Raw genomic sequence first — 27,992 nt, forward strand, 5'->3', positions numbered from 1 at the left:
GTGCCCTTGACAGTCCCATGCAGTACTTGCTGTTCTGTTAAGCTACCGTTTTTTGCTCTTCGCGGCTACAAGACAGCCGTGTGACACGTTCATGTACAACCCACCCCTTGTGCAATACAAGAGGAGGACATTCAAGCTGCCTCCGTGCCTGAGTGTACAATGAGATTAAATGTTCAGCGGGGGGAACTACTTCCATTAGACACGCCGTAAAGAATAACATTAGCTAAATTTAAACATGCAATGTGTTTCGAGGTTATGTTAATTAACTATGCAAAAGCACTTCCAGAAATGTGAACAGTCTGGCGCTGTCAGTGTGATGTCGGTTAGGTTTCGTCTGTATTGGTTAATTCTATAGGCTTCCGCACGAGAGAAGGGGGTGCCCCCTCTCCTTGATCACCTAAAAGAGGGGGCGGCAAAGTCAGCCCTACACATTGACACAATATGGAGGGGAGCACTGTGACACGGGAAGGAGGGGGGTGAAGTCAGCCCCTTCAATTGACCCAATAGAGAGGGGGGAGTGCTGTGACGAATATCCCCCCCCCCCACCTTGAAACCCTGCGCACGCATATGATTTGTTTGCCTAGTTATCTTATCTCGGGAAGTTGCATGCTTTTAAACGAACTCAATGCAGTCCCACCGCACCCGTAACGATACGATAGGAGTATCTGCACTGTTATTGCCCGTGACGTCAGTGCAGGCTGGGGCAGTGGAATCACAAAAGTCGCCAGCAGTCCATTTTTTAGTCTGCCACACCCCCTCATTAGGTGCCCTCGAGCTACTTTTAGTTCGTTTAGTGATCTGGAATCAATGTACTAATTTGTGTAGTCCCCAACTTTATTTGCTCAAAAGCGAAATTCCTTTCGTCTAAATATAACATTGTGCTATGTAAAAAGTGACTGTATATATATACTGTAATATATACCCTAACGTCGCACCTAATGATCAAATTATGGCCTGATAGTGCACCGAAGCTAATCAGCTTGGGCACGTGCCTCGTGATCGTACTTTAGTGACCATGTCTACTCTCCTCTGTTACATATTGCTCACGATTTTACAGCTTCCGACGTTTTCAGTAAAAACAAGCTCACAGCGAGTACTTTTCTTCCTCCTCTCCTCGGCAGGGTGCTGTCGATTTCGAATGAGCGTGACGTGAACGTTACATCGTCATCACGAGACACTGCACGTTTCCTCCTTACAACCAATTTTTTTTTCTCTTGTATTAAGTTAAGGAACCTTGCACACGTGTCGATCGTTCAGGTTTAGAGTTTAATCGCGACTGCGCGCCTCTCCTTCTTCGTCGTTCACACGCATCGCCACCTCGGCCTCTCGCGTCTTTCTTAAACCTTACCGGAATTCCCGGGCACGACTCGCACTAGCGGCGCTTCGCGGTTGGTAATGTGTCATGCGCTTCTACAGTCCGAGAAGGTTGCCGGTGCATTTTTGGCTCGCATTCACCGCGAGCGTACTCTTTGCCCCCTCACCTTCCATTTCTGTTGCCCTTCATTCAATTGTGTCTCGGGATAGCGAGACCGACATGAGCGTTGCCCTTTCTTTTTCTTTATTCAAAGGCGAGCCACGAGACTGGCCTTGCCTTTACTTCTCGTGAACTCTCGCACAAAAAGAGGAGACTACAAACGCTCCCTTAATGGTCATGGCACGGTGGTCTTAGCGTCTCGACTTCTCCGTCGCACCGAAGTACGGTGCAGACTTCTTCCGTCGTCGACGGCGTTGTCGCAGCAATCCGTTGCTCTCTCGTGTCGTCTTCGTGTGCAGTCGCCCGTTATCGTAAACCCTTGCGGCTCGGGTCAATGTTCCATTCTGCCCCGGGAAGGCGACAGATCACCCCTCCCTCTCCCGCTTTGCCAACCCCTAACATTCGTCGTCTTGCAGATGGCTCTCCGGTCCCCCCCTCCCTCCCTACCCCATCCATCCATTCTCCTATGCGTCACGCCGGATGGGCGCCTGAGGAGTGAACTGATTTGACTCATCCCACAACGCGGTACCCTACGAGAGCATCGGAAACGGCGAGCGGTATCGAAATTCAAAACTGCATTCCAAGGGACGTCATGTGCATTGAATTACATATCCGACCAGCAAGACATGGGTGTCGTGACGTGCCCTTTCTTTTAGTCCAGGATACCGCTGTTTTGTGTGGGACTTTTCTTCGCGCTCCTGGACGAAACATCTGTGGGATGTGGCTTGGTCTGACGGCACCATCCTTCCGCGGGTTTTTGTTTTTCAACGTTTCTCCGTTACTTAATTGATATACGTATTGCACGCCTTTGTCGATTTTCTATCAGCTTTGTCAACTCGCCATGGTCTTGCCTGTAGTTGCTTTGTTCGCTTTCGCATTGTGAAGTGGAAGCTTGTCGGTGAGGTCAGGTGGGTACGCTTCGCATCCGTAACCTTTGAATAACGGTACCCACATTTATACGCTTCTTTCGGGGACTCTTATTCGGAGGTGACTGCGCAGCGTCGGCTAATGCGCACTCGGCCGACGCTGACTCGGTGACGCAACCGACTCCCACGTGTCAAAAGTGATGAGCGCGCGCTTTCGTTTGGCGCATTCCGCGCGCTTTTTTTTTGTTTGCCCGAAACAGCTCGTCTACTTTGCTTGTCCATTTTCTTCACTCGTCTTGTATTTTTGTTTTGCGTTGAACATTTTTTTCCCGCGCGTTTTGTCAGTAAGTCAGACAGCTGATGTTCGATTTACCAAAACACTCGTTTTTCTGCTTATGGTGTTCGTGCTTCTCAGCACTTATTAGTGGTGATGTAAAAGCTTTGGAAAAACATTATCTTGCTCATTAGAAGAGCTTTAGAAACAATGCGAGATGCTTAGTCGGGCTGCTCTGATTTGTGGGTGCATATACAATACGGGCGTTAGGATACGTTGAAGTCCGGCGCACTGGTACAGTGGTTACGGTCCATAATGTCGCGGGACCTATGCCTCCTGCGGCGATTGCATATCGATGTAGGCGAAGTGGTAGGATTTCGTGCGCTTTGCTATTTCAGGGCACACTAATTAACGCCAGATGGTAGAAATATCCGAAGCCCTCCACTACGGCGGCACTCGTAATATCTTGGTTCTAGGACTTGAAAACCCACATCTTATTTAGTTTAGTTTTAATTATAGCGCACACTATGCCTATTTTTCGAGACTACGCACTGGCTCGGCCAATTGCCGATCACAAGACAGCACTCGCTTGCTTTGGGAGATTGTACAATTTAGCAGTGGCAATGGTGATGAGAACAGTGGTCATCGCCTGTCTTTTAATGTGAACTTTGTCGCATTAGCGTGAACTCATTTACATGATTGAAGAGCATTGCGTGCAAAACTTTTGTCCTTGGCACTGCATGCACTTTGTTGGATACGTCTTGTCCACCGCTGTTGCGTAATGGTTGCGGTGCGCGGCTGCCGACCCGCCGGCAGCGGTTCGCGGTGGTGCTATAGTTGGGTGGATGAAAAATCTCGGAGGCAGCTGTACTGTGCGAATGCAGCGCACGTTGAACACCAGATGCCACGATTTCCTCAGCGTTCCACCACGATATCCCTCATATTCGTATCGTGGTTTTCGTGCGTAAAACTGAAGTAAATATTGTTGCTAATGTTCTATAACCGCAGGAAATATTGTTGCAAATGTTGTTTCATGTATTCTTTCGATGTATAGCATTTCAGTTTTCTGGTTAGTATATTTTATTTAATTTTTTTGTTGTGATGCAAAGCATATGCATTGCTGGTTTAAACTGTCCTGTGTTTAATTTGATTTTGCCGTTTTTGTTGCCACAGTTGCCAAGGGGATATGGGGCTTTGTCAAGCTGTTTCATACAGCTTTTTTCCTCTGTCCCAACCACTTACTGTAGAACTGTACGTGGTAAATAAACTAAACTCAAACTCACTCTATTTCTCGCAACGCAAGACGTTTCGTAATCACAGTTTCGCTCTCCGTTAGTGTGTGCTCGACAAATACGACAGCACTGTCTCGTCATCGCAGTCATCCTTCGCCCACACAAGACCAAGAAAGGAGACGGATGATAAGGGGTCTTGAGGACGCGCGGCGTGCGACTCGTTATGCGGGCCGATGACACGTCGTCCACGACGTCGACCCCTGCTGTCCCGCTCCGCTAAAACGTCGTTATAAAAAGTCGCCCCAAAATAGACGTCGTCGGCGGTGGCGTATATGGGGCGTCCTGACCCCGAGCCCTTGACGGACAGAGCTCGCCTGCTCTTCTCTCCGAGATGGCGGGAGGCGTCGTTTTGCCTTTCATAGAAGAGACAGGCGCCGCGGAGGGAGGGCTGGTCTGCGTCTCGCCCCGTTTGGGCACTGCGCAGTTCCCTCGAATCGGCGCCTCATCCCAGCCGGACGGGTGTTACGGCTTATTCTGGGCATCGTTCCGTGGGCGTCTTTCTTCTTCGCTGCCGCTTGAATGGCGCGTGTCGCACTTCCTATCCGCATGCACGAATACCAGTCGATCGTCGTCCGCCGCTCGCATCCGGTGACAGTGGGCATCCCATAGTCTGTCTTGTAAGAGAGGCGCAATATGAAGTTTCATGCAGTCCTTGTTCGTCTCGGTCTCGAATTGATGTCCAAATGTTATACTCGTGTCAGCTCCGCCGCACGTGGACTTCATTGCAGCCTCTCGTTTCTGTGACGTTTTTCTTGGCTCTTATAGACCACATTCAATTCATGGGCTTCACGTTCAGTATCGGTTAGACATTGGTTAGTAACTGGTATTTGGTACTCGGCTGCTGACCCGCAGGTCGCAGGTTCGAATCCCGGCTGCGGCGGCTGCATTTCCGATGGAGGCGGAAATGCTGTAGGCTTGTGTGCTCAGATTTGGGTGCACGTTAAAGAACCCCAGGGGGTCAAAATTTCCGGAGCCCTCCACTACGGCATCTCTCATAATCATATGGTGGTTTCGGGACGTTAAGTCCCACATATCAATCATCAATCAGTAACTGGTATTTGTAATTCGGCATCGAATAACGCAGGGCTGAAAGTCTGCGTTCCGGATTCGTTTAACGCTGAATACGAGCATCAGTCGGTATCACTTATTCAACTCCTTCCCCGTCCTCCAAAACGCTGCTCGTACCGCCATCACAGGCTGGGCGAAAATGGCGTTTGCGCAGCACTGTGCCTTCGATAAGTGAACGTCCTAAGTATGCCAGTCTTGTATTTCTTTATTTAAAAGTACCTTACAGGCCCCATGGTGAGCATTGGGTACGGGGAGCATCACAAAATAAGAAAACAACCAAAGAAAGCAAATACATGAGTGCAAAATCGTATACAATAATGCCGTACTGGCCATGCAATGTAATATAACTAGGTGACATTGAATACTAATAATGCTCAAAAATGAAAGAATATATACTATGAAGTGTTACAAAAAAAGCGGTGCAATGGTCACGAGGAGCAGGATGAAACTGGTGCTCGCGCACCTATTTGCCTTGGGCACAATGCGTAACTCCGTGCCCTTAAGTACACCAGGAGCCGACTGCTACGATGTGTAACCCTGCCCATGACGATCGCCTAATACCTTCGCTGACTGCGTGCAGCCTCAAGCAGTAGTTGTCTCGTTTCTCGGAGCTCATTTGATGTCGAAATCACTCGGGCCATCAACTTTTTGCTGTTCTTACACAACACATCCGTCCAGTGCTCATCAAATTAGACACCGCGGCGCTTTCTGTGCCAGATCGTTAACCACGGCCAGCCGTCAGACGCATATCTCGAAAGCCGCGGTCAGGTCCAAGTTCCTCAAGCGCGTCTCAGTGTCACGGGACTCGCCTAGCTATACGCCGTGAATAAGGCTCATCTCGTGCGCGGCTATGTATAACCTTGCTTCCTGGGTCGCTTGGGACAGGAAACCCCAGTCCCTGCCAGCGTCTATTTAGGTGCCCTTGTCAGCATGACCTTGCGTCACGCATTGCACCTCCACATGGGGATGAGCATGTGCAACATTTTTTTTTCTTATGTAAGACGTGTTTCCAAGAACTTGGAAAGCATAGTTGAAGGCATCACGTGCTGGGCTTCAAGCTTGCCATCACGTGCTCTTCAGGGAATGCTGATTTCTTAGTTACGTAAAGACAGCTTCGTTGCAACCGTTTTGACATGGGGCCGTTTTCCTTCTTGCTTTGCACACAGCACTATATTGCAGGCCAGTGAAGCAACGTTGATGTAATTTCGGCTCTGCAGTGTAATCTAAGGTGTATGCCACATTTTGTCTTCTCAAGAAGATGTGAGTGAGGGTATGCCTATACAGTGAACTTTTACAGCGATTTTTTTTCCTTTTAATCTATTAGCACAGTGACTATAATGCGACGCGGTTTACCGTACCGGTGGTTTCTACGTGGCAGTAGGACTTGCAAGGACACGTTGCGTGCATCTTTCTTGGGGTAGGACTGCTCCAAGAATTACAACGCTTAAAATTCCCGCTCTTCATGACACCACACCCGAAGTTGGCGTGATGGTTGTATGACATCGACATTTTCACCAAAAATTGGTTCCCTTTAGTCCTGGAGATCTCCGAAGTAAATATGGACAATCAGTGATAGCAACACAAAATGCTATAGGTGTTTTGTGAACAAAAGAGCCTTGGAAAGGCTGGTCGAGGACTCGACAAGTGGGCTTGTTTTTATGGCTTGTTTTTTCGTCGTTTGAAATCCAATCGACGTTTAGTTCTCTGCGAGAGTCGCCTCAGTTTGTAAGGATTTTATTCCTGAATCGATCCGAGAGTAGCTTCAATGGCTCACGATAAGCTTTTGCCGATTTAGGAGTAAGTAACGACATGATTCCTCAAGGGAAGGGGTGGGGGGGAGCGGAAGTTTAGGCTATATATGCTGCCAGGGCGTGCTTCTCAATTCTGTGCTCGGCTCGTGCCAGGACCTCTGTCTGGACGTCTGTCAGTGCTGAGAAGGACCTCACGTTTCGCTTCTCTGTTCGGGTGGCAAGACGTGGGCGGTTGGAGGGAGATCCTTCGGGCAAGCCCAGAGGATGTGGTTGAGTGGGGTAAGCTTCTGTTAGACAACCCCGCCCTCGTGCCATTTCACCAACCCGGGTCTTGCGTGTGCCGTTCATACGGTTGGATATAACGTTCACATGGTAGCCGTTTGCAGTATTGCGTTTCATTGGGCTTACTGGCGAGTAATGCCGTGCCCTGTCGCAGACTGGATGTCCAGTAATATGCGTGCCTTTCTTCGGGCGTGGTACCTTCGTGACCCAGTATCCGCTGGAACAGGTTGCAACGGCATCATACTTTTGGGGTTAAATGAGTCGCTGGTGGTTCGCTAGTCCGTTGTGTGAGAAAGGACGTTTAATCTTTTTTTTCGAGCCGGCACGCTGATTGACGTTTAGTGAACGCACCTGCAGAAATACATACCCGTGAATACATAGTCCCAGCTTTTCTATCACGTCATAGAGGTTCAGTCGAAGCTGCAATGTGGCAAAAGGTTCACACCCGTATTCTCGCCTTGAAATTTCTTGTCATATTTCATAAAGGTGGACGTGTGCGACTGGCCGCAGATTTGGTAACAGCTGCCCCCTACGGTCGTCCAAGTTACTCATCGTACAAGCCTCCGATTTGAAAGAATCGAGTGCAGTAACCCATGTGCGAAACCGAGCGTAAGGCTTCATGGAGACAGCTCGGTGCCGCAGAACCTGTCGACTACATTTCTGGATGTGAGGCGAAGGCTCCGCTGGTCGTGAAGATGCAGTCAGCTGGCAGGCGCGTCTTTCATATTTGCTTAGAGCTCCTTAGATTCAATACACAGGGCACTGTAATCACGGCAGTTCAGCCGGCATGACAGCGTGTGAGCACATCAGTACATCTTCGTGACATCCAGCATGTTTGCCATGTTTTTTTGCAGCTAAACGACGGCGTACGTGAACCAACTATCGGCGTATAGCCAAACAGCATGGGTAGTCACATTCCCCGTGGGTCGCATGCAGCGTCCTATGGATTGACGAGTCATTGCATGTGGAGACATGGGTTGATGTGGCCTCGCGGTACGCGTCAACTCTTCGACCCTACATTCTCGTGAAGATGTGTACAGTAACCAGATCTCGGGCTATACTGACGGTAACAACGCTGGAGCTACCTGTCGTATTGGGGTGTTCATGCAGGTGGCCGGAAGTCTGGCAGATACAACTCTTTTTTTTTGGGGGGGGGGGGGGGGTGAATGTGTGTCTGGAAAACTCATGCATGCAATGCACTCTGTGCACTGATAATGGCAAGCACAGGAGGTCAGCTATCGGTAATCTTATCACCGCGGAACGCGCCCTCCTTTCACTCATCAGCGATCGAGCCTCCTGGCGTTAAAGCCGGTGCAACTCTATGCCCGCAGTCCTACGTATCGCTACTCCCTTCCTTATTTCCGCATACGTCGCCACGTTGCCGACGCCTCGTATACCGTCTTACACCTGGAATACCGCGCCGCTGACTCAATAGAGCACTACGCGTTCTCTACCGCTACGCGTCCGCCAACGTTCCAGCGACGACACATTCCACGTCGTCCTTGTTTCACGCCGTCTACCCACAGCTGACACGCGGTCGCCTTCTGACGCCTCCTACCTCTTGTCGGCGCCCCGAGGAAGGGCACCCCGCGGGGGCTCGTCTCCGCTTCCTGTGACGTTCAACTCCGCGCCTCCTTTTGGCGCCGCGCCCGCTATGGAATCTTTCGCTGGAATGCTCGCTTTGCGACGCAGCTGCGCCCCCCTCCAGCACGCACTCGCGCGCCTGGTGTAAACATATTTGACGGCGCAGACCGGTGCACACCAGCTTGTCCCGCTTTAGAAGGCCGCGCAGGACTCGTGACCGTGTTTCAAATCGCCGGGCGCGCGCTTGCTCTAGTGGCCCACGCCTTCACCGGGCTGTGAGCGCGAGGCGCGGCTTGCAATCGGGCCGGGCCTGTCGCAATCGCGTCAACCGCGTTGTTCTGAGCGTAAAACCCTTCTGCGCAGCTCTCCTTTCTTTCTTTTGCAAGATTCAGCGAAGGCAGGCCCCCGTTTCCGGAGTACGGCTCTCTTTAGCCATCCTCCAGCAAATATTCAGTCAGCTGATCGTGTTGCCGGGCTTTAGTCGGTGGTGAAGTGTCATTGGCCTTCTCAATGTGCTCGTGCCAGAAGAACTTAAGCGCGTTGCGTTGGGCTAAATTTAAACTGAGACTCATTCGTTCTTCAGCCGGACCTTGGGCTCGCGCTTTTGTGTCCACGGCTGAATCCTTGAATGCACTCCTACGTATCGCTTGTGCTGCAACAGTGGCACAGCCGAATTCGTGCAATTTTCTCAATTATTTCTTTGTTTCGTACAGGCACAGTTCGGTAAGCGTTACCATTGATTCCTTGCAACGGTCTTGTTTTCAGTAAAAATGTCACCCTTATCACTTGTTGAGATATGCTCGTCGACATGATTGCTAAACTTATGTGCCACAAGCTAGTTAACTCGTGCGGTGGCAGCCACTTTAACTTTTGATATGTGGGTACGCCCGAAGCATCGCTGTCACCCGAAGTTATACTGTGAGCTGCAGATCGCTTTTTTTTTAATGTCGGATCTTCTTGCTTTTATTAGCCACTGCAAGTAGCTTATCCGTGACTACTCTGTGACATTCGCCACTTCTGCAAATATCAAACGTTACGTTTACACATCTTCCTCCCTTCATATACATAGTCATCCCCTAGCATTACCATACTCCAACTACCCACTCAACACATTTTTCCTGTACTGTTACCAGTTGGACAACCGCCATGATGTACTTCCCTTAATATACAGTTCTACCTCGCTGCACAATCACTCCTAGAGCTCCTGTGGTAACTTACCTGTTGGTTTTAGTCAACGAAATCATCTTTGACAAACGCGATACCGGGTCTTCATTTCACTAGTCGTGCAATATCGTATGTCAGTTACCGTTTTGACTGCATTTTCTAGTAACAACCCTACGAATGTCCACTGGTACACTTTCACTAAAGGGGCGTTGAGAAATGGACTAGTTCACTTTCCGAATGCATTACATAATTATTTTACGTTGTATTCAGAAATACTCAATAGGCTTGACTCTCAGCAAGGCATCTGTGCGGCTGCTAACATTTCTCGTTCTCCTTTTCTGCGCAGGAAACCGAAGTGCCTCAGGTCGACAAGCCTGCGGAGAAGATTGAGGCCGCCGCCAAGGAGGTCATCACCAACGGCACGGCCGATGTTCCTGAGGTCAAGCCAGTGCCCAACGGCACAGCCGAGCCCGTAGCCGAGAAGATCGCGGAACCGGCCGCGCCACAGGAACCCGCAGCCCCTGCCGCCGAGGAAGCTAAGCCTGCCGAGGAAGTCAAGCCTGCGGAGGAACCAAAGCCAGTCGCCGAGACCGCACCTGCTCCAGAACCTGCGGCCGCGCCAGCTCCCGTCGAACAGAAGCCCGAAGAGCTCAAACAACCTGAACCTGAACCAGAGCCCGCCCCTAAGGTAGAGGAACTGCCCGCAGTGGTGGAACAGGCTAAGCCTGCCGAAGAGGAAGTCAAGGTAACCGAGGAGGCACCCATTGTGGAACCCGTGCCAGCAGCGGCCGTCGAACCAGCCAAGGAAGAATCCGCCTCAGCACCTGAAGCCCCCGCCGCAGAAGCTCCTGCGGTCGCACCAGCAGAAGTCACGGTTGACGAGAAGCCAGCTGAATCAGCAGCTCCCACCGCTCAGGTCGTCTCTCCGCTTGTGGATGGCGGGTACCTCGAGCCTCAGCCATCGGAGATCGTGATCGAAAAGGCCTTAGCCGAGGCCGAGCAGCAGGCGCTGGCGCCTGTCGCTCCTGCCCCAGCCCCGGTCGAAGATGCCAAACCGGCCGAAACACAGCAGCCCGCAGCAGAACCCGAGGAGTCCAAGGACCTCGACCTCCCACCCGTCACGGAGCTGCCCGCCGTAGAACAGCCAGCAGTGGTACCCGCGACCGATGCCGCTGCCACAGAATCCCCATCCGCTCAAGAGCTCGAAACTAAACCCGAGGACAAGGCACCCGAGATCGTCAGCCCCGTCGCAGAGCTTCCGGCTGAACCCGCTGCTCCTACGGAGACCTCCGCTGCCTCAGCCGAACAGACGAGCCCAGCTGAGTCAAGGCCTGAAGAAGCCGTAAGTGCAAAGTGCCATGCTCCTTCTCAGACCGTTTTGTGCCGATGAAATGATTGAGTTTGGCGGTGCTCCATGATTAACCACTACTCAAGCGAAAATTTCTGGGCAAACAAACGATTCTCTCCATGTTTGTTTCATGCTCTGTCTATAAATGTTTGTGCAAGTAGCAGCTGAACATAGATGGGACGAGCGCATTTAACACGCTTGTGCTCAGTCCGTGCAGTTTGAACTCGATTTAAAATGTCGTACTAGCTGGCCTCTAATTCACTTTAGTAGACTAACTGACGAACACTTGTTTACGGAATATCTTTTCAGAACTAAACTTTCAACTCGCAATATTTCTCATTGGTCATTTGTAGTTTATAGACATTGGCTATTACAACTAGACGTTCCACTGTTCAAATGTTAGAATAACAGCTAGTAAACTACTGTTACGGGATTATTTATTTAAATAATGATTGGGTGATCTCACACCCTCGTGTATGTAGGATTGCTCAAACATCACTCAAATAACCCTGATAATAAGCACCAGTGCCACGAAGGAAGAACATCTTGTAGAGCCAGATTATTGTGCTGGTATTGAATGGGAGCGTTCTCGCACGATCTGCAGCCATGTGTTGTTTCACTGCGTATACCGCACTGCACTATCGGCGTCAAACGAAACCCGAACAGCGGCAAGACTTTGTGATGGTATAGTGCGTGCCGTCCACTTGACAGCATGGACAGGCATTCATATATTCGCGTGCCTTTCAATCGTGATAACTGGCTGACTCGCACTATACCATCCCGAAAGCTTTCCGCAGTTCGGGTTTCATTTGATGCACATAGTAACGGCAAACGCTGCGGTTTCAATATGAGGCACTCTTTACTAGATGCAGTGGTGTTCATTCATAGCTGTCAAAGGTCGTCACTTATGGCAGTAAAGAGTTAGGGGTTGTGACGTATGGAATGATGTGTTAGTACATATACTGTGAGTATAAATATAAAGGTGTGCGTGTGAACGTTCTATGACAGTGTGAACGGTTGCAAACAAACTACACGTTGACATGTTATTTGAACTGGTCTCGGTGTTCTGTTTTTTTGCTGGTTGTTTATTTTAGGTACCATTCATTATTTTATTTTATTTTTTTTGCTGCGGAAGTGTTCGACGCCACTCTCTCCCCAGTCGTTCATGCAGTCTTATATTTGGTTGCTTTGTTCAACGTGTCTTTGCACAGTGGTTGCCCAAGGAAAGGTTGTTGTTGCTTTCCAAGTTAACATTGTCTCTTTCTTCCTTTCTTCGTAGGCACCCGCCACCGATGCCAAAGCCGAGAGTCCGAGCTCTGAGGCTCCGAAAATGGAGGAATGAAACGACGGGTCATCACCCCAAGCGCGGAATCTAGAGCTCCTGAGCCCCCGCTGACCATGTTGTGGCTTTCGTTCTGTATTCACGTTCTCGGGTGGGAAAGACTTCTTGTGCGGGGAAACGAATGGGCTAGGGGGGAAGAATTTTCATACCAGCAGGGTCCTCTGGCGGCTGGTGGTGTCGAGAAATTGTTGGACCTTAGTTGAGGCACGACGGTCGCAATGCGGAGTTGCTTTCGGATGAGACACGTGGTAGTTCCTTGCACGAAAAAAAGTATTCGTACGGACCACAGCCTACGGAGCGGACGGCAACTATGCTACAGGTCGTGCCATTATTTGGAAATGACGGCAGAAGCGAGAAAGAGGTAAGAGCCGGGGGAGACAAGTGACATCATGTAGCTGCCGCCCAACGTGGGGCAAAAAGCTCGGCACATATCTTGTACTGGCAAAAAAGCGAGGCCATTCTACGGTATGGAGCTGTACAAGTTTTGCTTGTCGGCTTGTGGCCGTTTTGAATTGAACGTTTATGTCGATACATTTCTTATCGTGTCGGGTGGTAGATAAGCCGGAACGCCACTAATCGCTCTCCCGCCAGTCTCCCCCACGGATGAAGCTTCCCGCGAATGAAGCTTTCACTGTGGTCACCACAAGGCACTCTGAATAGGTATGGTTACCGTCGCTTAAACTCCTTTGGAGTTGGTCACCCGTTCCCTTCGATAGCTCGTTTTCGTCATTGAGTCCGCACTTTTTCATTAGTCCCGTTATTGCGGATTTATAGTGTGCCATGGTGAAGATGACGTGTGTGTTCTTTCAGTTGTTTGTATCACGTAGTTGCGTTATTCCAGTGCTCTTTTGCGCATTATTTAACCCCTCGGTTTTTTTTTCTGCGTGCGCCTATCGCCATTCGTGTATCTAGGTCAGTTTGTCTGTGTGAGCTGTGGCGTGGCACTCGATGATCAAAAGGCTTGCCTCAGCCGACGAAGTTTCCTCGTGAGGAGCTGTTCGTGTTTTTTTTTTTTCGCCTTTGAAAAACAAATTCCGTACGGACAGAGGTCGCAAAGTTCTTTACGTGCCAATCATCTCTTGCTAGCCCGAACGTGGTTGCAGGTCTTTGCGCGATTGTAGTCGGCCCGTTTCGACTGCGTTCTTACGCCCCGGAACACTTTCGCCCAAAAATGTGCGTGCGCGCCGAGCTGCAAGCTGGAAAAGCGGTGTGTAGGTTTTCTTGACCAGCGGAAGTTGACCGCACTGTGCCGTTTGTCGCTATTTCCCTTTTCAAATGATGTCCATTGCCAAGAGGACGTTCTTGCCGCCTGTGCGGGATGGCCGCTTGGTGATGCCACAAGTCTGGCACACTCATCGGTCGGTGCTTCTGTGTGAGGATGTCGGTGTTTTTGAGCCATGTTCGTCAGTGTAGTCAAGATTTTTGGAACGGTTGCATTTTCTTTTGTACAACAGTAACGCGCTATCACTTAAATTAGCTGTAGCTGCACAGTCTCAAGCTGACCAGCAATGCGTTCTGGCTGGCGGATATAGGTTTTCATTGCCAACGCTTTGGCAGCACACAGTTTACGTCTCACGTGATAGCAGTTCCTCTCTGGCTTCAGGGTACCTTTGCTGCGAGATGCCTTGGTGCTTTCAAGACGCCCAGAACAATTCTTTTGTCTTCTTCGAGTGCGACAGAGCTTTGACTTGTTTACACACACACACACTTATATGGGTCAGAATTTTGCTGGGCCTGTTTGTACGCGCCACCTGGCGGTATGTCTCAGTATCTCGTTTGTACTTTTCACTATCTCGTTGCGCCAGGGCTTCACCAAATGAGTCTGGCCGTGCGACTTCTTTCTGAGCACTATAGCGTTGTCCATGTGTTTTCCTCGTCTGGCTGCAATTTTTTTGTCGAAGCCTTTTTAACGTGATTTTTTTACCGTGTTTGCAGACACTTCTTTCCGCCCTCCAATGTTTATACTCTGAATAAACTTCTGATACAAACTTTTCATTTCTTGGTGTGCTGACTTTCATTTGTCTCTTTACTCTAATATACTTTCCGATCTCAAAGGATGCTTACTTGCTTACCAAGGTGGGGGAAACGGGCTTAATCCAAGGGAAGTGCCGTAGGCGAGGCATCTGAATGGATGTCCAGTCAGAGTTGTTTAAAGGTACTTGAAGCATGAAAAAAAAAAACGACGACATTAAAACGTTGCACTCTCGAAAGTTTCGGGCCTCTTCTGTAGGCTGTTCATTAACAAAAGATGTCTGGCCCTTGCTCTACAGGCATGCTAGTCCAGGAGTCTGGAATCTTGAGCCTAGAGCAACACTACTAATTGAACTTACGACCCAAGGACACCTTGTTCTGAGGGTGGACTGCGTTAAATATTCTCGTACTCTTGCTCAATGCCATAGGCTGTCAACTAAAAGCAGTGAATATCAGCGCTCAGATCTTGGACTTATTGCCAAGGTTTCAAAATATAACCGAGAGACTCAAACAGAACAACCTCCTAAGCCTTCCAGGCCTTCATCAGTCACGTTAACTATACGGCGCCTTTCCTGAAAATGGAGTAAAAGTGGGAGGACAAACTTGATAAGCTAACTAATCACGCAAAACTAGTCGATCTACCGCAGTCCTCTAGCATGGAGGAACTCTTCCTACGTGGCCTTAATACGACTGATAAACTCTAGTTGCGGATCTCCAGGCTTTCTTTGACTAAGCCGAATAACAGTCCTGAATAGCAGACGTGGCAGGTAGGTATACTGCCCATGCAAGTGACCTACACCCCCTATCTAGAGAAATCGAGAAAGCTAGAGCCCGAATCAAAAAACAATCATCCCGTATGTAACGAGGGCAGGAGAAACGCACGAGTGAGAATTGTGTAATAATTGATCTGAGTTCGTATGAGGCAACAATATCCGACGTGTTGTGTGTATCGCAATTGATGCGGCAATTAAGCACTTCTGAAGTCTCGTGGCAATATGAAGTGATCATTTGTCGTGAAACGTTGAATATACCGGCCCGAGTGTTTTCGTGCGCGATAGGCCACTGCTGTTTATTCATTTGATACGGATACTAATTGCCGCGTCATCAATCCAAGATGGCGGTACTTGAGCGGTTCCGAAAGAATGCGTTTAGCTCGGCGAAAGCACAAACCGCCCTATCTACAGAAAAAACACAACCGCAGTGGTCCTCAGCCAGGGACGTCTCGGCGACCTCTTGTGTACCCTAGAAGGTAATGAAGGACTCCTTTCAGGGAGAGAGAAAAAAACGTGGGAGAGGGGAAGGTTCTTATTGGTTAACACAACATTCACCGTAAAATAGGTGCAATCTGTTTCTCCGCACCAACGCATGGTGAAATCACTACACCTGTTTCATCTAAACAGTTTGTCAATACGTTGTGTGGTTCGCAGCCACCTTCAACCTGTTTCTACGTATGCTCTTCAGACATGCAAGCATGGAAAAAGCGTGCTTGCATGCACATGCCGTAGAAAACTGCATGAAAATCTTTGTAGCCATCGCATGGAGGAAGGGGAATCATTCGTTAGCTCCGCCGCAATGCAAAATTGTTATTCGATGAAGCATACCAGGAAGCAGGAGCCGCTGTCACGGGACATGATGGGTCAAAAAAGCGTGCTTATATATTTTTTTTGCGTAGGGGAGGGTGGTATCGCGGACTTTTACATATTGCTATGCGGACCCACTAAAATTCGATGACCCCCATTTGAAAACCACTGCCCTAGTGCGCATGTGTTGCAGAAATTGGGCTAACCTCAGTAAACAACCCTGCCCCACTAAATATGAAGTAGCGGTCCACGGGCATGTGCTGCAGAAATTGGGCAAGCCTCAGTACACGACCCTGGCCCATGGCGGATGAAGTCCGCGGGTACGTGTGCAAAAATCGGGCAATCCTCGGTACGCAACACTGGCCGCGTCGCGTTCGTAACCTTGAGGCCCCTCGAGGCTCCCATCCCGCAGCGCCCCCAAAAAACGCCAGACAGTAACATATGCTTTAGCCGGACATTGCATAGACAAGACGCTTCTCCGCCGCAGCGGTCAGAGAGTGTCAACACAAGTGACTTCAATACATCTCCCATTGTTTTAGGGGTGAAGCTTTTTACAACAGCACCTGTTCGTCCCCCGTAGCCGTTGTAGTTTGAAACAAGTATAACATTTTGACCTCCAAGGTGGTGCTGGTGAGAGATTTCTTTTGTGCGTCGTTGAATAATAAAAAATAGTGCTCAATGTACATGCCAATGTCTGCTAATGGGAAATTAAAGACAGGAGCATTCGGCTTTCAGTTAACGCGCACGCTGCGATCCCCATTAGCAGTCATTGGCATGTACATTGAGCACTATCTGACAAGAAATGGTTGCTACGTTATACTCACCGATCATTTGTCATGAAACGTTGAATATACCGGCCCAAGTGTTTTCGTGCGGATAGGTCACTGTTTTAGAAATGTTTTAGAAATGTTTTGGAAATGTTTAGCGAGCGTTGAACCGCAGTGCCATGAATACAATAAACTAGTATATAGCTTGAACTCGAGGTAGTTAAAGGTGGGAAGTAGATACGAAGCGCAAGCCATAAGAAAGTAAAAACCGAAATCTCCTGTCCCTCATTTCCCATTAGCAGCCATTGGCATGTGCATTGAGCACTATTTGACAGGAAAATGTTGCTACGTTATACTCGCTGGGCGTAACCTCCTTGGTTTTAGAAAGGTTTAGCGAGCGTTGGGCCGTAGTGCCATGAATACAGTGAACTAGTATATACCATGAACTCGAGGTGGTTAAAGGTGGGAAGTGGAGCCGAAGCGCAAGCCGTAAGAAAGTGTGCGTGTGCCACCTCTCGTTTAGTACTTGGAATGTCCGCTGGATGGCGGTGCTTCTATATATATAGGTAATATATGATGAAAAGATGCGAGATGGTGGTACTTGGAGTGTTGAATAGATGGACGAATGGACACACAGACGGATGCATGGATGGACGCAGGAGCGGATGCATGGACGAACGCAGGGACGGATGCACGAACAGACGCACGCACGGACGGGCGGATGGACGCATGAACAGACGGAAGCAAGAACGAATGGACGGACGAATGCTTTGCCCCACTCTCCATAATTCACTCCGTGGATATGCTGCCATTTTTCATATAATTTCCTCAGCTAAAGTTCCCTTGGAGGAGCTGGTGGTGTTCATCCAAGCAGGAAGAAATAGGAATTACAAGGCTATGGTATCGAGTGCCCCCAACTGAAGTTTTACCTTTACAGGTCAGGTCTGGCCCAGTCACCTTTATGCTTCCACTGTAATAAAAGCGAGTATCTAGAGTGCTTCATTTTAGCGTGCCGAATATTTAAAGTACAAAGGAAACGGCTACTAGAAGAACCTCTACAAAAGTTATGTCAGGAACAAAATTGGACTGTATCTGACTCAGCATTTTGTGCGCGATGTAACGTAGTTGAGGGCATCAATCAGGTCCTCTGTGAGTGCACGATATACGCATCAGAGAGACAATCCTTGAAACTGGCCTTAAACATGCAACAGGACAAAAACTTAGAGTTGAAAAATATTTTATGCCCATGGCGGAACAGCTCCAGTGCGTTAGACTGCACAAAAGCGCTACTGACGTTCTTACGGGCCACAGGCTTGAACGAAACGTTGTAAATAGTGCAGTGCGTGTGAGTGACTGTATGTGTTATGTGACTGTTATGCGTGTATGTAACTGTATGTGTTGTGTGCTTATCATAGTATATATCATTGTCCTCAACCGGCACCTGGAGTAGCCTGTCAGATGAAAAACCAGGCAAACCTCTCCAGCTCCCCATTAAAATAAATCTCTTTCTTTCTCCGCAAAAGTTGAATTGGACTTTGTAACTTTCGGCTATTCTTTCATTTGGTGCAACTGTATTTGGTTTTAGCCACAGGAGTGTTTTTGATGATGTACGTAACTTTTTACGGGTCTAAAAGAATGGAGTGCTAGGTGTAACTTAAGCCAGTTGGCCAATTGAAAGTTTTTCTTGGTTCTGTTGATTTTAGTGCTCCAGTTTTTTTTATCTTTTTTAAGATTTGGCGAGCTTTTATTGTTAACCTCCAATGAATTAACAATTATTTTCAACCTGTAACCTCAAAAACACCAGGCCTGCGCGGAAGGCGCAGCACAGTCACAGCGAAAGCTAGAAGAGCGGCCTTTTCAGAGCCGTTTCAACACTCAATGGGTAACTACTGCAAGCACACTTGCCTGATAGCCACTAGGCCATTAATAATAATTTGGGGGGGGGGTGGTAGGCTGGCATTTGCTATGCTATTTTTCGTCATTCTACTGAGAAGTGTGGTATCCGCTAAACACTTGCAAGGAATTTTGTGCCAATCGTTCATGCAGTGGCCGACGACGATGAGGAATTATGGCTGAACTGGGTATGCGCCACAGTTAAGAGGGGAACAAAAACAAGCTTTCGTAATGCTTTGGAGCGTTGGACGGCCCACTTGTTGCGTTATTCGCATGGTGCGACGACTGGTTCTTTTTTCGCTGTTTTAAAACGCTTTTTAAGACGTATTAACTCGATTGCTTTCCTGACATCAAGCCTGCCTAAGGCAAGTTTGCCAGCAAGTCACAAGCCCCGGCGTCGCGCAGTGGTATAATACTGGGCTGGCACTCAGTGGCCCAGAATTGAGCCTCACTGTGTCATTGGTGCTAGTTTTTTTTTATTTCGCGGGATGTGGTTACGGACACCGGCGGCGGCGGCATACAACTGCGTTTGACCCGAGGTGTGATCTCATAACAGCTTTCGCTGTAATAATTTCAGTAGTTTTCTAAGCAAGGCACCGCCAGACTGATGGCCTATCCCATCCGTGGGTTGCGCCAAGATATTGAGGTACCAACCAACCAACTTAATGAGAACAGACAATGATGCTAAGGAAAGCAAAGGGGATGTTATTAGTGATAAGTGCAATGTAAGCGTTTTAAATTACATGCTATTGCTACTATTAACTTCTATACTAACTTCGGCGTCATTGTCCGTTAGTTCTCGTTACGAATGTCTTTCTTAAATCATTCATTTTCGCGCATTTGTGCAGCGCATCACTGCACTTCAGTATGTCATATCAACTAGCCCCGGTGGAAGTGCCCCCCCCCCCCATCTCTTTATTGATAAAGTCGTTTACTCAGCCGCTGTCCGAACTACAGAACTGCGTGCCCCTTCAGTGAAAAAAAAGTGTTATGCAACGACACCCACACAGCGTTATTCTGCCGAAGTCCTAGTGCATATTCATCAAGTGGTCTCGGCGCCAGCTTGCGAGAAGTGACGAAGTGTTCAATGATGAACATACACTGAGGAATAAACTAAGTACTATTCGTTCCAAGGATTGTAATGTGGGTGTCAGAAAGGCAAGAGGGCACGGGATCAAATGGAGCGTAAAGTCGGAGCTTTGGGAATCATGTACTTAAAAGCAGTACAAATATGATCGCACCTACAGGACAACTTATTGTCCCTTTATCACGAGAGCGACGTTGCCTACGGAGCAGTAGGTCCCGAGCAGTCTACATCTACTTTCAAGGAAGAGGTTCGGCCTGGGGTTACGGTTTCTTGCTAGGTCACTGATTCATAGAAACGCGCTGTAATAGACAAGTGTGGTCATTGAGATAATAGGAGTTGCAAACACTTTATTCGGAAGCAATATGCAAAGTGTGACAAGCCTAGCATACGGAGCTGAACTCCAGGACTACGTCCGGTTGTGCTTTGAACTACTGAAACAAAACTTGTTTTTGTAGCCGATATACTTCTAACCTATTCGGCAGTTTACAACACCAGTTCACATCACTCTGGAGCATTCCGCAGAGGCTTGGGTGTTATTCTCACTTCCTTTTGCGCGCTGTAGTCATCAGCGTTAAGCTAGTGCTTCGACGGGAGGATGATTGACAAAACACATTTGTCACAGCCGTTACATACTTGAGCACCCTTTCACAAAAACTATTCAGCGTTAATGAGCCTTGAGATAGGACTCAGTCTTGTCTCAACAGTGCAACGCGAGCATTTCGGAACAGGACCATTTCGCTTTAATTGCCGCATGTTTTGTGAGCGGAGGGGTAAGAAAGAAGCCATCGAGACACTTAAATAAGAAGCAGCCGTCAAGAATGAGAGGGAAGGCGCGACTACACAAGCAGTTGGCGTTCGACACCATTGCCGCGGGTAACCATGGGACACCACCAGCGGCCGTTGCTGAGCAGAATGACGCCACTGAACTTGGACGAGTACAGCGCCATGATCACGATACAGGTGGCCGTGCCCACGAACGTCAGGCAAATGATGACGCCCAGCGTGGCCACCCGCTGGCTGGCGTCCGGCCCCAAGGCGTCCTTCCTTCTGGCCTCTCTCTCGGCTGCCACGTCCACAATCGTCTCGTTGCTCATGAAGCCCGTCTGGTTGAAGATCTGCATCGCGTCCATTGTCATGTTGCCCGGCAACGACAGAAGCGACTCCAATGAGACGTTCATCAGCAGCGATTCCTGTTGCTGAGGGGACAGTAGCGGCTCAGACAGCTTCCGAGACTCTTTCTGGGACTGCTTCTGGGGCTGCTGCTGACGCACGGAACTCAGCACACTGCTGCTGCTGCTGGTGCTGCTGTTTTTGCTCTTGTTGCTGCTGCCACTGTTGCCATCGCTGCTGGGGCTACCACTCACCGTGGCCGAAGATCCCAGGCTCATCTCTCCTGTGCTCGGCGCCATAACTTCGATGGACCAGTGTATGGCGGCACTCTTGGGCGTAGCAAGAGTGGTGTGCTGCTGCGGATCGTCCGTGTCGTTTAGCAGCAGCTGTATCTTGAAGATGAGGTCACTGAGGAAAGACCGGCTGTCCCTGGTCTTGATTAGGGTGTTGAGCAACTTGTCGTCGATGTGCTCGTCGACGTCCACGTTGGCCCGGCTGCAAGCGGTGAAAGATAGCAGCACGGTCATGCCCAGGACAGCCGCCGCTGACATCGCGCCCATCCTCGCTATACCTGGCTATCGAGGCCTGGCGAGCCGGGACGGGCCTGTGGCGCCGCGCAGGTCCTGTCTTCCTCTAGGAGGGCGGCGCGCACCACTGGCGGTCATCGGCCGTGTTCATGCCGCGGTAGGAAACGGGCCAGCGCTGCGCTTTTCGTGTTTTTGGTACGGTAAAACACCGCGCAGTGTTCCGTCCACTGGCTCAGCCAGCGAGGCACGCGCGAGCAACTTGCGTTGACTTCTTTCTCGTCGAAGCTTGCCCGTTCGTAGCTGCCTCGCTCATTACCTTAGTACAAGGGCTTCGCTTACGACAGCATCAGTAGGACCCAGGCTTTTACGCTAAGAAAACTACAGAGTAAACCTAATTTACTCCTCGCCTAATGCACCTAATATCTCGGGAAATCTTTTTTATGAATGCCGCAATGGTGGACACAAATTTGTAGTTCTCAACTGATGCTCTGGCCGTATACCCAGTGCTGTGTTGTGTTCAGTTTCGTTTTCGGTTTGTCGTGTGGAGCCTCGCACGACACTTATCTGTAGAGACACCGCTAGGTGGTGCCTAAGAGGCATGTGATCATTATATGTATATAGGTTAAATAAATCAATTGGTGACAAGCCCGTTTTTGGAGATGGATGTTTTCTTTTCACTCGGCGCTCCGCGCCCAAGTCGTAGGTGGCTGCCGGCAGCGTCGGCGTGCTGCGGCGCCTCGTTCTTCTTCGTCGGCGTCACGGCCACATTAAACCGGGGGCTTTTTCACTTCAAACCAAGGACTCCTGGGAATGGATCCTCAGAAGTCCCGAACATCTAGAACAACTCCAGATCGTCCAGAAGGCCCATGATGTTTCACTGGGTCAAGGCCAACCAGTCCTGTCATGGGTGAAGCCATTGCCTCATGTGCAAGTCCCCGCGGGTGTGAGCTATTTAGGATCTCATAAAAGTGGTTGCTTATGTCATGCGACTTACCACCATCTCCTCCCTCCAAATCTCTTTTTCAAGCTAAGAGGACACGGGATTCGGTAGTTTAATCTGCTCGCTGTGGCTCCGAGGACAAAAAGGGAGGAGAAAGTTTCGCTTGCTTTTGCATTTGTTATTGGCGGCGGTAGTGCGTAAAATGGCCCCAAGTAGATTTTAGAATCGCCCTTATAGTGCTGGTACTTACGAAACTCGGTTGTTGTCGCTTCCAACGTCTTTCGGAGTTCGCAATTTAAAGTACGCTACAGAATTGTTAAGGTACGCTCAAAACAAGCTTAGAGCTGTCTACATACAACAACGAGTTTCGCACCATATCATGAAACTCTAGGGCTGTCACTCACTCTGGCTGATTTGCCAAAAATCGGGATGCTCAGAATGAAACAGTTGAAGTAGAAAACAAAGGTGCTTTCTTGGTTAACAGCATTTTTATTGTGATCAGTATTTATTGATAGAAATAGAAACGATTGAGGCAGCTTCGTACTAGTGATGCCGAGCCTGGAGGAAGTGCGCAGCCGGAAGGTCTTGCGTGTTTCTCTTGACCTTTCTTTAGTTCCTCTTGCCTTTCTTTTCCTGTCTTTTTCTTGTCTTCTTTCATGCCTCTCATTCTTTCTGTCTGTCTTCTCTGTTTCTTCTCGTTCTTCTGTCTAGTTTTATTTCTCTTTGGCAGCGAAAGCTGTTACGAGATTAGAATATGGGTCATGCGCGGCGCCGTAGTTGTCCGCCGCCGCCGGTGTCCGTAACCAGTATCGAACAAAAAAAACTAGGTCAATAAAAAAAACTTGTGTGAAAACGTCCACTGCGTGCCTGCCCCGTATCCTACCAAGTGCTTGGTAAACAAAAAAGCATTATGGCACAATGGGATTCGAACTCGGGTCCACTGGAGGCTAGCCCAGTGTTCTACCTCTGAGCCACGCCAGTTTTTTTTTTTTCTTTATTTCCGGTAAACTTCACAAACGGGTTACTAAGATATATTACAATTCACTACATACAATAAAAAAAACTTAAAACATAGCTATAACGCATCGCATCCTAGAATTCCTTCATGGTCAGTAGGGCTTCTACCCTTTCTACCCACAAAGGTACACATTCGTCTGTTCTTACTACCTCAAGTAATCTTGAGATGCTTTCCTTAAAATACTCTCTTGCTGGTCTTCTGTCTGGGTCACAATGAAATCCAGCCATTCTAGAGCGCCATATACTGTGCAAGGCAGTCATCATGATAAAATCGAAAGGTAATCCATCCTCGTTCTCTATTGCCAAATACCTGATACCATGAGGGTCTAACGGAAACTCTTTTTTGATTGTCCTTTGTAATAAGTCCCAAAAATAAACTCCTTCCCAACAGTGCAGGAAAACATGGTCGATTGTTTCCGGTTTCTTACAGATTAGACAGTGAGATCCCCAAGGCATATAAAACCCACGCTCCTCTAGGAAGGTTCTTACAGGAAGTGTTCCAGTGTGTAATTTGAAAAAGAACGTTTTCGCACTTGGAGCTGCTGGCATTTTTTTTTACTCGTTTAAGTACGTTCTGACCCTTGCGTGCTGTATATAGCGCTCTGTACAGTGGGACGGGAAGCATCGTGTCACATAAATCTTTGTACAGTTTTTTCTTTCCAACAGACCACAGGTAGTCAGTTGAAAAGCGAACACACAAAAACCGCACGCTGGCCACTACTTTTTTCATGTATCCTTGCACAGCCCCTGGGGTAACATGGGTGCTCACGACAAACTCGGGCAACAGTCTACTTAGTCTTGTTTGACACACTGTTAGTAGGAAAGGATCTCTTGTCTCACGAAAAAAGAAAAACCTATTTACTAACTGCTTGATAAACAGATGTCCTAGCCCAAGGCCTCCACACTTCACCCGTCTAAACAAATTTGTGCGACTGCACCTTTCCCAGTTAGACCCCCACACAAATATTGCAAACACCCGTTGTAATTTTTGCACATTGACCCGGGAACAGTACAGCACTTGCATCACATACCACAGCTTAGACACAAAAAACCAGTTGCATGCAGTAGCCCTAGCAAACATGGACAGATAAGTTGCATTCCACCTATTCGCTTTTTCTTTAATTTCTTTCGTTTGCGGTGTCCAATATTCGTCAGTACTTTTGTATGACTCGAGCGGTACTCCAAGATATTTAACTGGCGTTCTTGTCCATTTAATGGCTGCGAAAAATTCTGGTATTGAAGGCCAATATCCATGCCAGAAGCCGCGGCATTTACCCCAGTTTATGTGGCTTCCTGTAACTTCGGCGAAATATTTAGAAACTCTGATTGATTCTTCAATACCGACATAGGTAGTGCTACAAATCGCAACATCATCAGCGTATCTCTGAGCCACGCCAGTGCTTGGAACTCGTCTTCTAAACTGGTCTTAGGCAGGCTTGATGTCGGGAAAGTAATCACGTTAATATCAGTAATAAAACGTCTTAGAGCATCAAAGGAACAGCCAGGTGTCACACAATGCAAATCGCGTAACGACGTGGGTTGCCAAATGCTCCAACCAATAAGAAAAATTGTATGGATCACCTGTTAACACTGGCGCTTACCCACTATCGGAAAATTGCTTTATCGTCTTCAGCCACTTCATAAAAAAAACACTTCTCCAAATAATGACGAAGGATAGCATAGTGAATGCTGGCCTGGTACAGAAAATTTATAATTATTTGTGGCAACATCTAAGTGCCATCGCTTGGTAACATCAGAGTTGCCAAGCAAGTGCGCTCCTCTACAAGCACAGAAACATTAATTACGAGGGTACGATATCGAGTACCCCCGATGAATTTTTACCTACACAGGACTGGTGCGGTACAGCCACCCTTATGTCTCCACTGCAACGAGAGTCGATCTCTGCTTCATTTCCTCATAACGTGCAGGCTATTTGCAAATCAAAGGAAAAGACTGATAAAAAGACCTCACCGTAGGTTGGCCTTTAATTTACCCATTCCGGTGGTACTTTCCTTTGGAGCAAGTTAAAAAAAACTGTACCCGCAGGAACACTTGAAAAGCCGTATATGATTTCCGAAGAGAAACAAAACGAATAGAACGCAAATAGATAGATATGCGGAATTTAACGTCCCAAAACCACCATATGATTATGAGAAACGCCGTAGTGTAGGGCTTCAGAAATTTCGACCATCTGGGGTTCTTTAACGTGCACCCAAATTCGAGCACACGGGCCTATAGCATTTTCGCCTCGAATAGAACGTTAGGTTAAGCATAATTTCATTTTATTACAGCCCTATTATCTCGTTGGGCTGTGCTTTGTTTATTTTTTATTCGTGTTTTACCATTTTTTTAAAACATTCCTATTCACTGTATTTGGCTAATAAAATAATTTTATTTCTGAGATAATTAAGGTTCCACCCGTTTCATGGCCGATCCCCCATGGTGCGTTGTGCCAGGCATCCTAGGGCCAACCAACAAACCAACCAATAAGCATTATTGTAGTATTAATGAGCTAAACCAGAATAGAAACTTTTCATTTTTTTCACTATTTACTATTCAAGATAAAGGTTACACTGTTTGATCGGAATGGCTAAAGAAACAAACTATCGCACTGTTTCTGTTTTTAAGTATGTCTTTTTTTCGTTTTCTTATCATTATTTTTTATTCAAAATGTCTAAATTCATATAATCATTTCTATAGCCGGTTGATAAGCCGGTTGATGATGACGCTGCTTTTCTGTTCACCTGTGCCCAAAACAATGTTCGGCTTAAACAGTTCCACCGTTAAAAGAAGCTCAAAGGGCTTTTTTTTAGTTTGGTGATCCCGTCTTCTTCATACGCAGTTCATCGGCGTGGATCCCATGAAAATCATCATCCCCATTCATCGAACCTGCAGCTTGATTTCTGGTTCACCTCCTTTTGTTACTGCACCTTCCACTCCCTCTTTCAATCTCCCCCTTCTCGTTCCCGCGTAGAGTAGCAAACCAGCTCTCCTTCATTGGCTAACATCCACGCCTTTCCATCCCTACCATTTTCTCTCTATTTGTGGTGAGCGTCCCTAGGAGAAGACTCATCATCATCATCATGGTCACTCGTCGGCCGGCCAGAAGAAGAAAAAGAATCAAGAGGAATCGGCCACGCGTCCGGCGTTCTCCCCATTTCTTCAAACAGCTCTTCTTTCGGCTTCGTGTCGCACCCATCGTTTTTGACGGACATATTCAGACAAGGCCTGATGAAACGAGGCAAAAAGCGTGACCCGGGTGGAGCCGCCGTGATCAGCAAGTCCAGCCCGCGTGTCGAACAGCAGAATCGGTCCGTAGACCGCGTCGAATCTGACAGCGGCTCCAAGGTGACCGCATCCGTAACACACTTGCTGGACCCTTCTCGACGACGCCCAGCCGATGAAGCGGCAGGCTACGGGGGCACCAGCGTGTGGCAAACCTCTTCGGAACTTGCCACTGACAATCACACTCAGGCGACGTCACCTTCGCGGCCAACCGTCTCGCCGGCCAGTAGAGGCGCCACCGATGACACGATGTCCTCAGCGGACACCGACCAGCTTCCTAATGTGGCTCCTACTGTAGCAGGAACGCGTCTTATCACGCGGTCAAAGTCGAGTACGCTGGGTGGCGCAGTGGATTCGGCACCGTCCGCGAGTGTCCGACGGTCCTCTCCGGGCAAGAAGAAACGTCGGCATCGCAGCTCGGCGAAGTCAAACATGGGCACCGAACGAGAACTGACGAAAACTGCGAAGACCGAGACAGTTCTCAAGTCACAACGACGTTCCTCGGTCGACGGAACGCCTAGCGACATGTTTACGCCTCCAGAAACGTCAGTAGTGGGCAACTTCGCGTCCGTATTTCATGACCTGGTCGCCCAGGCTGTCGCACTTTACGACGGAATTAACGCTACCACTGATGCAGCCTCTATAGACGCTGTGTCTACGGAGTGTCATAACAGGCCTTCCTCAAAGTTGGCACTGGCTGGTTCTGTGGAACCCATGGACAAAGTCTCGGCATACGCACCGAAGAGGAATGAAGACCCGCAGTCTTTCGCACCATCAACTTCGGGCAAACGAGAAAGAGTCCATCCTTACGTGCAGGTGGGTGCTGACGCAGTCCTCAGGAACGGCAAGGACAATGAAGTTGTGCCATCAGACCAGAAACAAGCTCGCGCAGTGGCTGGTGTTTCCGCAACTCAGAAAAGCCCGTCTTCAGCAGGAAACGATGAAGGTGCTGACTCAGCAAAACAGTGTATGCCTCCATTACGCACAGCAAGTTCCGGGAGTGAAGGCAGGTCTCAAAGTAGGGGTGATCTGCTAGGGATATTTTGTTCATTCTTATTTTGCTAAGTGTAACTTTGGCTGCTTCTTTGTTGCTGTTATAGTTAGTTAAGGCGTACATGAATATTCCTTGTGTGGTAAAATTACTGGGTCGATTATGGCTATTAGTCAGGCATTAAATTGCTTTGTTATCAGCTCTGCCAGCTTATCCTACATCTATGAATAATGTATGGTACACTGTACACCGTAACTGATTTACTGAATAAAGATTATTTAAAAAAGTTTTGAAGCAGGAGCCAGAGCAACCGGACCCAGCTGCACCAGCTGTTACGTCAGCGTCGACACCCATGCTCCCACAGTTGGATGAGGGACGG

At 48.5% G+C, this 27,992-nt stretch overlaps 2 protein-coding genes across 2 annotated transcripts in view; one reads left to right on the forward strand and one right to left on the reverse strand.

Moving 5' to 3' along the window:
• Positions 1-14,440, forward strand: part of LOC119164259 (uncharacterized) — a 123,931-nt gene extending 109,491 nt beyond the window's left edge. The window contains exons 4-5 of the mRNA XM_037416408.2: positions 10,102-11,097; positions 12,383-14,440. Of these exons, the coding sequence (XP_037272305.2) occupies positions 10,102-11,097; positions 12,383-12,445 (1,059 nt within the window). The 3' untranslated portion in view covers positions 12,446-14,440. The remainder of the gene's footprint in view (positions 1-10,101; positions 11,098-12,382) is intronic.
• Positions 14,441-19,963: 5,523 nt separating this feature from the next.
• LOC142768421 (uncharacterized) lies at positions 19,964-21,794 on the reverse strand. Its single transcript, XM_075870393.1, has one exon. It carries the CDS (start codon positions 21,411-21,413, stop codon positions 20,580-20,582), a length of 834 nt encoding a protein of 277 aa, XP_075726508.1. The 5' UTR covers positions 21,414-21,794; the 3' UTR covers positions 19,964-20,579.
• Between the last annotated feature and the right edge of the window lie 6,198 nt (positions 21,795-27,992).

Source organism: Rhipicephalus microplus, chromosome 8 (genome assembly GCF_043290135.1).
Source record: "Rhipicephalus microplus isolate Deutch F79 chromosome 8, USDA_Rmic, whole genome shotgun sequence".
NCBI lineage: Eukaryota > Metazoa > Arthropoda > Arachnida > Ixodida > Ixodidae > Rhipicephalus > Rhipicephalus microplus.